A 12,373-nucleotide genomic window follows, 5' to 3' on the forward strand; every position below is an offset into this window, starting at 1 on the left:
AGTGCATGGAGGAGGAACAGGGCTCTGGAGACGCACAGGAGGCTTGGTGCGTGGTGCCAGCACTGGTGGTATTGGGCTGGGGAAACGTATCTCAGGGCTAGTGCGGGGAGCAGTAACAGGACGCACAGAACTCTGGAGACGCACAGGAGGCTTGGTGCGTGGTGTAGGCACTGTCTTAACCAGACGGCTAGCACGCACCTCAGGACGAGTATGGAGAGCTGTTCCCGGTGACATTAACTCACCAACACGTTCAGTCGGACGGATGCCGTGCCTCATGCACCAAACCAGTACATCCCTCATAACTCTCTCCTCCAATTTCTCCATTAACTCCTTTACTGTCTCTGCGTCACTCACCTCCAAATCCGCCCTCACCGGCTCCTTACGGTAAGCAGGAGGAGTTGGCTCACGTCTCCTGACTGACCCAACTACACTCCCCGAGAGCCCCCCCCCCCAAGAAATTTTTGGGTTTGACTTACGGGCTTCCAGCCTTGTTTCCGTGCTGCCTCCTCATATCGCCGCCTCTCAGCTTTAGCTGCCTCCAGCTCCTCTTTGGGGCGGCGATATTCTCCTGGCTGTGCCCAGGGTCCTTTGCCTTCTAGGTCGTCCTCCCATGTCCATTTCTCCAAATAGTGCAGCCTCTCCTGCTGCCGCTGCTTGGTCCTGGTTTGGTGGGTGATTCTGTAACGGTTTCTCTCCTCCTCTTCGTCTGAAGAGGAGGAGTAGGGATCAGACCAAAATGCAGCGGGTTTTGAATACATAATGACATTTATTAATAGAACGACGAAACACGAAGAACACTAAATAAACTTCAAAACAAATAAACGACGTAGACCGACCTAAACTTGAGAACTTACAAATACACGAAGAACGCACGAACAGGTACAGACTACAAACAAACGCTACAGTCCCGTGTGGTACGAACATACATACAGACACGGAAGACAATCACCCACAAACAAACAGTGTGAACAGCCTACCTTTATATGGTTCTCAATCAGAGGAAACGTCAAACACCTGTCCCTGATTGAGAACCATATAAGGCTAATTACCAATGACCTAAACATAGAAACACAAAACATAGAATGCCCACCCCAACTCACGCCCTGACCAACTAAACACATACAAAAATAACAGAAAACAGGTCAGGAACGTGACATCTATTGTACACTGGAATAACCTTTAAAGGTCCATACATTTTTTGAAAGTATATATAATCATTGATTATTGACGACTATAACTTATAAATTCCTTAATTATCTTAGTTTAACTGTTGTACACCATCAGAACCCAAAATATAAGTTTGTTTTACTCCATTGTTTGTAAACCATTCAATTGTAAACAAACACTGACTGTGTAGCTTTAAAACATGGTTAAAACTATCATTTTGATCTAATGGATGGTCAGTCCCAGTATTGATAGCTTTGTTTGGTTACGTTCTCCAGCCCCATCCCTCAGCTATTTACCAAAACAGTGGTAGGGTAGCCACTTTGTTGTGCTTTGCAGATTGCCCCTTTAATTCATCTATTTGAAAATTAGTGTCAATTTCTTTACCATAAAATACAAACTCTTATAGCCTTTTAAGCTTTCAAACACGGTCAGCTTCTCTTTCAAGTCCTTATTTTGTGCTGAACCTTTTTTTGACCTCACTTCTCATGGAAAGGTTAATTTGTCAATTAAATGATACTCCAGTAACATTCAGTTCAGTCATGTTGAATATGATTTGGACATCAAGTCCACGCACAATAGCGACCACTACAGTGTTAGAGTTCATGAACGATGAATGGCACGCTTCTCTTTGAAGTAGAAGGGTTTCTTTTATGCTGATGATACTGTTCACCTTGCTCATTATTCTTGTTTATACTGCAAGGGCTATAGTATAATGAGCTACGTCCAGGTCAGGGCATACCTTGATGGTTGATATTTACCTTTTCATTGATCTGTGGTAGTTTCACTTTCTCTTCTTCTGAAATACTAATAGTGTCTAATACTCATAGAATTCAAGCATCAAGCTTTTCTCTGTGGTCGCTTATTGGAATGGCAAGATTACATTATTACACAGGCCATGACCTCCCTTGCTGTACAGTGTACAGGTATGTTCAGTGGGTCCATGTGCTCCATGTTATGAAAGCATTCACCCAACCGTAGCATACCACCATGTAACTCTGTCCTGTTTCCCTCACTCTCTGTCCACACCAGATTGAAATAGTGCATAAGAACCAGGCCCCGATGTTGATGGGTCCCCCACAAGGCAACAGCTTCTTCTCCTCTGTGATTCGACGAACATGCAGCGAGAGCAAAGACTGAGAGAGAGACTTAGCCTCCGGCCTCTTCTCCAGAGAATCAAGCCTAGGTTGCTAGGTTTGATGCCAGAACGCTAATTTGCTAGCCTAGCTCCATTTGGGTTGCTAGGTTATGATGCTAGGATTCCAATTTGTTAGCCTAGCTCCGTTCAATAACATACTATAGCTGTGCATGCTACTTCTGCCATGGAAATGTCAGTGCCCCCTTACTTATTTAGAGTGAGGAACTACAAGGACAGAGGCTTTGGTTCATGATGCGGTGCCACTCCACAATGCCAACACAGTGGTATTGTCCCTCTGGAACAGTTGTTTACCTTTCCAGATTTCAACTTTATACTGTTACAATGGCATGTTTTTTTCAAAATGTCATTTTTATAGTGGTCTAGTGCAATGTGCCATGTGGATCAAGTCCTTTGAAGGAAGCGACACATTTCTGTCAATCATTGAAAATCATTTGTATGATAAGGTATTGATTTATGCTGCATCAATGTTGTGAATGTGTTTGCGTTTGAACACCCCAATGCATGATGGACATTGGATTACTGTTTATGAGGTGAACATATCTTTCAGGGTGCATAAGGACAGTGATGACATTGAGTTAACATATACTATAAGCATTTGGTCTAAAGTAAAGTTTCAGGTTATTTGCTTCGCATTTCTTCGGGCACTGACTATCTCTTCAACGTTGACTTCATCAGAGAATGGATTTAAGAATCTCAAAGGCTCTGTTAGGTTTCCCACAAAACATGTTTGACAGGTTATTGCTCAAATGTCTTGCAGCTGGATCATAGAAACTATTTCCATTAAGGCTCATAGACCAATTAAGGAAAATGAATTGGTAACAAATGCATGCACATGTCACATGACATATACAATTTTATATTCTATATTGCACGGGATATCCAGACAATTTCTTCTAATTGTGCTGTGCATATCTTGAGTTGCATGGATAACCAAGATCTATTTTTGAACGTGGAATTGCACTGTGTTGTTCATTTTGGAAGTATAGCACTTTGTCAGGGTTCAACTACTGCCTTTCTCTCCCACTATATGAAATCATATCAACCTGAAATCAACCTTTTGTGGTCAGGGAGTCCTGTTTTTCAAGGGCAGGTACTCAGGTATTGTTAAGATATAATATTGCTCAAAGGTTTATACACTTAAGTATTATTATAGAAAAACCTTTCAAAGAATAGAATTGAGTACATCATGTAGTACAATTATCACAGTCAAGACTCCAGAGCAGGTTTTGACCTCTTTAGGTTATTGATTTGTTCAGTCTTTTTCAGCTGTTTGCCATTGAGCATGTTTACAATACATCACTCATACATGCATACATTAACCAATTAGAACTCAAGTCCAAATGTGAAATTACTATTGACATACTTGAGCTGGAATTGAAGAATCAATCTTGAGAATCAGTCTAATCAATTTGCATGACTGGGTTATTCAGAGACAAGAAGAAGCTCTGTATTCTCCCTCTAGATATCTGCAGAGGCTATTTAGTCTTGCACATGATGTGCATATAAGTAAGACTAACCATAAGAATGTCCTGATATTGTTAACCTGAACAATATTTTGTATTTTTAATTTCAGAAATCTATAGTGACTTTTTACTATATTGACATCATTCCTCCAGTTTTCACCAAAACCACTGACCCATACCTCAATATAATATACTACCAAAGATAAACAGAACGAAGGCCATATTCAGATCACATATTCAGATCAGATCCATACACTATCTGAAATTCTTCAAATCTGTTACACTTGAATGACACCCAAACAGTACATGAATAGGTACAAGTTTTCAACTGAAATGCATTCCTGCATGTTTTCTAAGTACAATTCAATGATAGAAGACTACTGTATTGGATTTCTGTCTCTGTTCAAAGTGCCATCCTGCTTATGGAAGATTTGGTTCCGCCAACTTTTCCATTACTTTGCTTTGTATGTGCAGTGTTTGCTTTGTACAGTGAAGTTGTATTTTTGTACACAATGTTATTTTTCTGCATAAAGCATTGCTCTTCTCTGTAAATCACGCCAATGTGTAGTTCTGTTCAAAAACTGAACAGAACATGAAAACATTAAATGTTGTTGTCGTTTGACATGCTCACCGACATGTGTTTTTACCTTTGACCCTGTTGACACCTAATGGCACTCAATGGCACAATGTCACCTGAGACGGGTTGACTGTCACCGACAGGGGACTCACGATCCTGTTAGTGTTTTTACACCTGCTCTAAAGCTATTTATACAGTGGATACACTCAAGTCATGAGAGATGCCTGTCAAACTTTCTTATGGCTCATAGTATGTCACACTTGACAGTGCTGTGTACAGTTTGCACCCTGATCCTGCGATGACCCTTCAATGACCCTGTAACATGCTTTTGTCTTGTTGCTTGAGTCAACTAAATCAATATATGATTAGTCTTAATATAAATGTCCCTTACCAAATCTAATCATTTCCTTTAGCCTATATTACTTTTAAAATAATGAAAATAATTGTGATTATATTACATAATTTCATTCTTAACTCCTCATTCATTATGATCTCATGTATATCTTTACTGTAGGCTTATGTTATACATAAAACAATGAATGCTTTCTGCACAAAGTAACTACATGGTGTTGCTACTAATTCAATACAATGTAAAATATCAACTGGAACACATAGCTAATGCTTGTTTTCCTAACTCTCTAGGGATGAGGCAAATGAGTGTTGCACTAGTGTTAACCTCTTCGTTTGGTGTCAGATGGACAGGACACCTACGCTTGACCTGTGTTTCTCAGGCCTCCGGGGGGTTCCACAGGAGTGACAAGATAATTCACTTCCTATCCCCATCAATGTCTTAGGCATCAGGTAGCTTAGCTGTCAGAGCTTTATGCCAGTAACCGAATGGTCGCTGGTTTGAATACCCGACCCGACAAGGTGAAAAATATGTCGATGTGCCCTTGAGCAAAGCTCTTAGCCCTGATTTGCTCCAGGGGTGACGTACTACAATGGCTGACCCTGTAAAACAATACATTTCACTGCACCTATCCATTGTGTGTATCAATACAACATATATTTTTTAAATGTAATAATGGCCATAGGACGGCTTCAAGATTTCTACTGACACATAACACCCTTTCAACTGAACATTACATGTGTTTCTGTGATATTTTCATCAGCCATGCAAGTGTTTTGATTCATGTAATAACCAATTTGTATAATATTAGAATAACTGTTTAGAATTTCCTCCAAATCATTAGATTTTTATATTTGACATTAACATTTTAGTCATTTAGCAGACAGCTTATCCAGAGCAACTTAGAGTTAGTGCATTCATTTTGTGTATTTATAGCTAGCTAGGACAACCACACATCGTAGTCATAGTAAGTACATGTTTCCTCAATAAAGTAGCTATCAGCAAAGTCAGAGCTAGTAAGGGGGGGGGGTCAGGTGTAAGTGTTAGTGATATCTTTCTTTTGTAAAGCACCAGACTGCTCTCACTGTGTGTTAGTGTCCTATTGACTGTGATGCAAACCTGTCCTCAGTTGCCCAGTGACCTGTGATTTACTTACAGGTCAGTGCCTTCTGCAGGTCTGAGGCACACAACAATGCATCCCTTACATTAGGGGAGAGCTGCAGCTTTAGCAAGTCCCTCTGGAAACACTTCAAAATGCTGTTTCCATGGTCACAAAGTGTGTGTGCTCACATCTGAGTGTGTTGCCTCTGAATGAGAAAGAAGGACAGAGGGAGCGTGTGTTTGTGTGTGTGTGTGTGTGTGTGTGTGTGTGTGTGTGTGTGTGTGTGTGTGTGTGTGTGTGTGTGTGTGTGTGTGTGTGTGTGTGTGTGTGTGTGTGTGTGTGTGTGTTTAACTATACTTGTTGGGACCAAAATTTGACCAACCGGGGACATTTCGTTGGTACCCACAAGGTCAAATGCTATTTATACGGGGTTTAGGGTTAAGGTTAGAATTAGTGTTAGGGTTAGAATTAGGTTTAGGGTTAAGGTTAGGAGCTAGGGTTAGTTTTAGGGTTAGGGTTAGGGTTAGGAGCTAGGGTTAGGGTTAAGGTTAGTTTTTGGGTTAGTGTTAGGGTTAGAATTAGGTTTAGGGTTAAGGTTAGGAGCTAGGGTTAGTTTTAGGGTTAGGGTTAGGAGCTAGGGTTAAGGTTAAGGTTAAGGTTAGTTTTTGTGTTAGGTTTAGGGTTAGAGGTTAGGTAAAATAGAAGAACATAAGGTGTGTGCGTGTGTGTGTATGTTACTGTGTGTGTATGCGACTGTGTGTGAATGCGACTGTGTGTGTGTGTGTGTGTGTGTGTGTGTGTGTGTGTGTGTGTGTGTGTGTGTGTGTGTGTGTGTGTGTGTGTGTGTGTGTGTGTGTGTGTGTGTGTGTGTGTGTGTGTGTGTGTGTTTGATCAAGAACGTGCTCTGAGAAAACATGTTCTCAAACAAAATGAAACAGGTTCTGTACACAGGTAGCCTACAGTGGGGCAAAAAAGTAATGTATTTAGTCAGCCACCAATTGTGCAAGTTCTCCCACTTAAAAAGATGAGAGAGGCCTGTAATTTTCATCATAGGTACACTTCAACTATGACAGACAAAATGAGAAAAAAAAATCCAGAAAATCACATTGTAGGATTTTTTATGAATTTATTTGCAAATTATGGTGGAAAATAAGTATTTGGTCAATAACAAAAGTTTATCTCAATACTTTGTTATATACCCTTTGTTGGCAATGACAGGTCAAACGTTTTCTGTAAGTCTTCACAAGGTTTTCACACACTGTTGCTGGTATTTTGGCCCATTCCTCCATGCAGATTTTTTTATTTTTTTTATTTCACCTTTATTTAACCAGGTAGGCAAATTGAGAACACGTTCTCATTTACAATTGCGACCTGGCCAAGATAAAGCAAAGCAGTTCGATACATACAACAACACATAGTTACACATGGAGTAGAACAAACATACAGTCAATAATACAGTGAAAAAATAAGTCTATATACAATGTGAGCAAGTGAGGTGAGATAAGGGAGGTGAAGGCAAACAAAATATATATAAAAATAAATAAAAATATAAAAAGGCCATGGTGGCGAAGTAAATACAATATAGCAAGTAAAAAAAACACTGGAATGGTTGGTTTGCAGTGGAAGAAAGTGCAAAGTAGAGATAGAAATAATGGGGTGCAAAGGAGCAAAAATAAATAAATGAATACAGTAGGTAAAGAGGTAGTTGTTTGGGCTAAATTATAGATAGGCTATGTACAGGTGCAGTAATCTATGAGCTGCTCTGACAGCTGGTGCTTAAAGCTAGTGAGGGAGATAAGTGTTTCCAATTTCAGAGATTTTTGTAGTTCGTTCCAGTCATTGGCAGCAGAGAACTGGAATGAGAGGCGGCCAAAGGAAGAATTGGTTTTGGGGGTGACCAGAGAGATATACCTGCTGGAGCGCGTGCTACAGGTAGGTGCTGCTATGGTGACCAGCGAGCTGAGATAAGGGGGGACTTTACCTAGCAGGGTCTTGTAGATGACCTGGAGCCAGTGGGTTTGGCGACGAGTATGAAGCGAGGGCCAGCCAACGAGAGTGTACAGGTCGCAGTGGTGGGTAGTGTAAGGGGCTTTGGTGACAAAACGGATGGCACTGTGATAGACTGCATCCAATTTATTGAGTAGGGTATTGGAGGCTATTTTGTAAATGACATCACCGAAGTCGAGGATTGGTAGGATGGTCAGTTTTACAAGGGTATGTTTGGCAGCATGAGTGAAGGATGCGTTGTTGCGGAATAGGAAGCCAATTCTAGATTTAACTTTGGATTGGAGATGTTTGATGTGAGTCTGGAAGGAGAGTTTACAGTCTAACCAGACACCTAGGTATTTGTAGTTCTCCTCTAGAGCAGTGAAGATTTGGGGCTGTTGCTGGGCAACACGGACTTTCAACTCCCTCCAAAGATTTTCTATGGGGTTGAGATCTGGAGACTGGCTAGGCCACTCCAGGACCTTGAAATGCTTCTTACGAAGCCACTCCTTCGTTGCCCGGGCGGTGTGTTTGGGATCATTGTCATGCTGAAAGACCCAGCCACGTTTCATCTTCAATGCCCTTGCTGATGAAAGGAGGTTTTCACTCAAAATCTCACGATACATGGCCCCATTCATTCTTTCCTTTACACGGATCAGTCGTCCTGGTCCCTTTGCAGAAAAACAGCCCCAAAGCATGATGTTTCCACCCCCATGCTTCACAGTAGGTGTCACGTTCCTGACCTGTTTTCTGTTGTTTTGTATGTGTTTAGTTGGTCAGGACGTGAGCTGGGTGGGAATTCTATGTTGTGTGTCTAGTTTGTCTGTTTCTATGTCAGCCTAGTGTGGGTTCTCAATCAGAGACAGATGGTAGTCGTTGTCTCTGATTGAGACTCATATATAGGAGGCTTGTTTTGTGTTGGGATTTTGTGGGTGTTTGTTACCTGTCTCTGTGTTTGTGTTCTGCACCAGATAGGTCTGTATCGGTTTTGCACATTTGTTATTTTGTATGTTGTTTGTAGTGTTTCACTTGTTCTTTTATTAAACATGTTGAACACTAGCCGCGCTGCACTTTGGTCCTCTCCTTCACCTATGGAAGAAAGCCGTTACAGAAACACCCACCAAACCCGGACCAAGCAGCGTGGCAACGGGCAGCAGCAACAGCAGCAGCGGTACCAGGAGGAATGGTCATGGGAGGAAATCATAAACGGAAAAGGACCCTGGGCAAAGGTGGGAGAGAATCGCCACTCTTGGGAGGAGAAGGAGGCAGCCACAGCCCAGGAGCGCTGGATTGAGGAGGCAGCACGTAAGAGAGGCTGGAAGCCCGAGAGGCTCACCCAAAAATTTCTTGGGGGGGGCTAAAGGGGAGTGTGGCGAAGCCGGGTTGGATACCTGAGCCAACTCCCCGGGCTTACCGTGGAGTGAGAGGGCGTCGTACTGGTCAGACACCGTGTTATGCGGTAAAGCGCACGGTGTCCCCAGTACGCGTGCTTAGCCCAGTGCGGGCTATTCCACCTTGCCGCACTGGGAGGGCTAGTTTGGGCATCGAGCTGGATGTCATGAAGCCGGCCCAACGTATCTGGCCTCCAGTACGTCTCCTCGGGCCGGCGTACATGGCACCAGCCTTACAGGTGGTGTCCCCCGTTCGCCTGCATAGCCCAGTGCGGGTTGTTCCACCTCGCCGCACTGGCAGGGCTACGGGGACCATTCAACCTGGTAAGGTTGGAGAGGCTCGGTGCTCAAGAGCGCGTGTCCTCCTTCACGGTCCGGTATATCCGGCGCCACCTTCCCGCCCCAGACCAGTACCACCAGTGCCTACACCACGCACCAGGCTTCCAGTGCATCTCCAGAGCCCTGTTCCTCCTCCCCGCACTCGCCCTGAGGTGCGTGCCCTCAGCCCGGTACCTCCAGTTCCGGCACCACGCATCAGGCCTATAGTGCGTCTCAGCCGGCCAGAGTCTGCCGTCTGCCCAGCGGTGCCTGAACTGCCCGTCTGCCCAGTGGCGCCTGAACTGCCCGTCTGCCCAACGCCGTCTGAACTGTCCGTCTGCCCAGCGCCGTCTGAGCCGTCCGTCTGCCCAGCGCCGTCTGAGCCATCCGTCTGCCCAGCGCCGTCTGAGCCATCCGTCTGCCCAGCGCCGTCTGAGCCATCCGTCTGCCCAGCGCCGTCTGAGCCATCCGTCTGCCCAGCGCCGTCTGAGCCATCCGTCTGCCCAGCGCCATCTGAGCCATCCGTCTGCCCAGCGCCGTCTGAGCCATCCGTCTGCCCAGCGCCATCTGAGTCATCCGTCTGCCACGAGCCATTAGAGCCGCCCGTCTGTCCCGAGCCATTAGAGCCGTCCGTCAGTCAGGAGCCGCTAGAGCCGTCCGTCAGTCAGGAGCTGCCAGAGCCGCCAGCCAGTCAGGAGCTGCCAGAGCCGCCAGCCAGTCAGGAGCTGCCAGAGCCGCCAGCCAGTCAGGAGCTGCCAGAGCCGCCAGCCAGTCAGGAGCTGCCAGAGCCGCCAGCCAGTCAGGAGCTGCCAGAGACGCCAGCCAGTCAGGAGCTGCCAGAGCTGCCCTACAGTCATGAGCTGCCCTACAGTCATGAGCTGCCCTTCAGTCATGAGCTGCCCTTCAGTCATGAGCTGCCCTACAGTCATGAGCTGCCCTCCAGTCATGAGCTGCCCTCCAGTCATGAGCTGCCCTCCAGTCATGAGCTGCCCTCCAGTCATGAGCTGCCCTTCAGTCATGAGCTGCCCTTCAGTCATGAGCTGCCCTCCAGTCATGAGCTGCCCTCCAGTCATGAGCTGCCCTTCAGTCATGAGCTGCCCTCCAGTCATGAGCTGCCCTCCAGTCATGAGCTGCCCTCCAGTCATGAGCTGCCCTCCAGTCATGAGCTGCCCTCCAGTCATGAGCTGCCCTCCAGTCCGGAGCTGCCACTCAGTCCGGAGCTGCCACTAGTCCGGAGTTGTCCCTCTGTCCTGAGCTACCTCTCTGTCCTGGGCTACCTCTCTGTCCTGAGCTACCTCTTTGTCCTGAACTACCTCTCTGTCCTGAGTTGTCTCCTCTATTGTAGAGGGGAGTTGGTGAAGGTTCCTGGACCATGGTCGGGGGCGAGGGTCGCCACTCAAGGGACGCTAAGGAGGTGGACAAAGACAATGGTGGAGTGGTGCCCTCGTCCACCGCCGGAGCCGCCACCGCGGACAGATGCCCACCCAGACCCTCCCCTTGAGTTTTAGGGGTGCGCCCGGAGTTCGCACCTTGAGGGGGGGGTTCTGTCACGTTCCTGACCTGTTTTCTGTTGTTTTGTATGTGTTTAGTTGGTCAGGACGTGAGCTGGGTGGGAATTCTATGTTGTGTGTCTAGTTTGTCTGTTTCTATGTCAGCCTAGTGTGGGTTCTCAATCAGAGACAGATGGTAGTCGTTGTCTCTGATTGAGACTCATATATAGGAGGCTTGTTTTGTGTTGGGATTTTGTGGGTGTTTGTTACCTGTCTCTGTGTTTGTGTTCTGCACCAGATAGGTCTGTATCGGTTTTGCACATTTGTTATTTTGTATGTTGTTTGTAGTGTTTCACTTGTTCTTTTATTAAACATGTTGAACACTAGCCGCGCTGCACTTTGGTCCTCTCCTTCACCTATGGAAGAAAGCCGTTACAGTAGGTATGGTGTTCTTTGGATGCAACTCAGCATTCTTTGTCCTCCAAACACGACGAGTTGAGTTTTTACCAAAAAGTTCTATTTTGGTTTCATCTGACCATATGACATTCTCCCAATCTTCTTCTGGATCATCCAAATGCTCTCTAGCAAACTTCAGACGGGCCTGGACATGTACTGGCTTAAGCAGGGGGACACGTCTGGCACTGCAGGATTTGAGTCCCTGGCGGCGTAGTGTGTTACTGATGGTAGGCTTTGTTACTTTGGTCCCAGCTCTCTGCAGGTCATTCACTAGGTCCCCCCGTGTGGTTCTGGGATTTTTTCTCACCGTTCTTGTGATCATTTTGATCCCACGGGGTGAGATCTCGCGTGGAGCCCCAGATCGAGGGAGATTATCAGTGGTCTTGTATGTCTTCCATTTCCTAATAATTGCTCCCACAGTTGATTTCTTCAAACCAAGCTGCTTACCTATTGCAGATTCAGTCTTCCCAGCCTGGTGCAGGTCTACAATTTTGTTTCTGGTGTCCTTTGACAGCTCTTTGGTCTTGGCCATAGTGGAGTTTGGAGTGTGACTGTTTGAGGTTGTGGACAGGTGTCTTTTATACTGATAACAAGTTCAAACAGGTGCCATTAATACAGGTAACGAGTGGAGGACAGGGGAGCCTCTTAAAGAAGAAGTTACAGGTCTGTGAGAGCCAGAAATCTTGCTTGTTTGTAGGTGACCAAATACTTATTTTCCACCATAATTTGCAAATAAATTCATAAAAAATCCTACAATGTGATTTTCTGGATTTTTTTTTCTCATTTTGTCTGTCATAGTTGAAGTGTACCTATGATGAAAATTACAGGCCTCTCTCATCTTTTTAAGTGGGAGAACTTGCACAATTGGTGGCTAACTAAATACTTTTTTTGCCACACTTTATTTCCTTCTTTAAATGT

General features: G+C 45.1%; 1 protein-coding gene across 1 annotated transcript in view; it reads left to right on the top strand.

Annotated features, from left to right (window-relative positions):
- The window catches only part of LOC120031163 (diacylglycerol kinase beta-like), a 57,120-nt gene extending 53,874 nt beyond the window's left edge, over positions 1 to 3,246 (top strand). The window contains exon 23 of the mRNA XM_038976768.1: positions 2,197 to 3,246. Coding sequence (XP_038832696.1) covers positions 2,197 to 2,304 — 108 coding nt within the window. The 3' untranslated portion in view covers positions 2,305 to 3,246. The remainder of the gene's footprint in view (positions 1 to 2,196) is intronic.
- Positions 3,247 to 12,373: the final 9,127 nt, after the last annotated feature.

Source organism: Salvelinus namaycush, chromosome 37 (genome assembly GCF_016432855.1).
Source record: "Salvelinus namaycush isolate Seneca chromosome 37, SaNama_1.0, whole genome shotgun sequence".
Classification (NCBI taxonomy): Eukaryota; Metazoa; Chordata; class Actinopteri; order Salmoniformes; family Salmonidae; genus Salvelinus; species Salvelinus namaycush.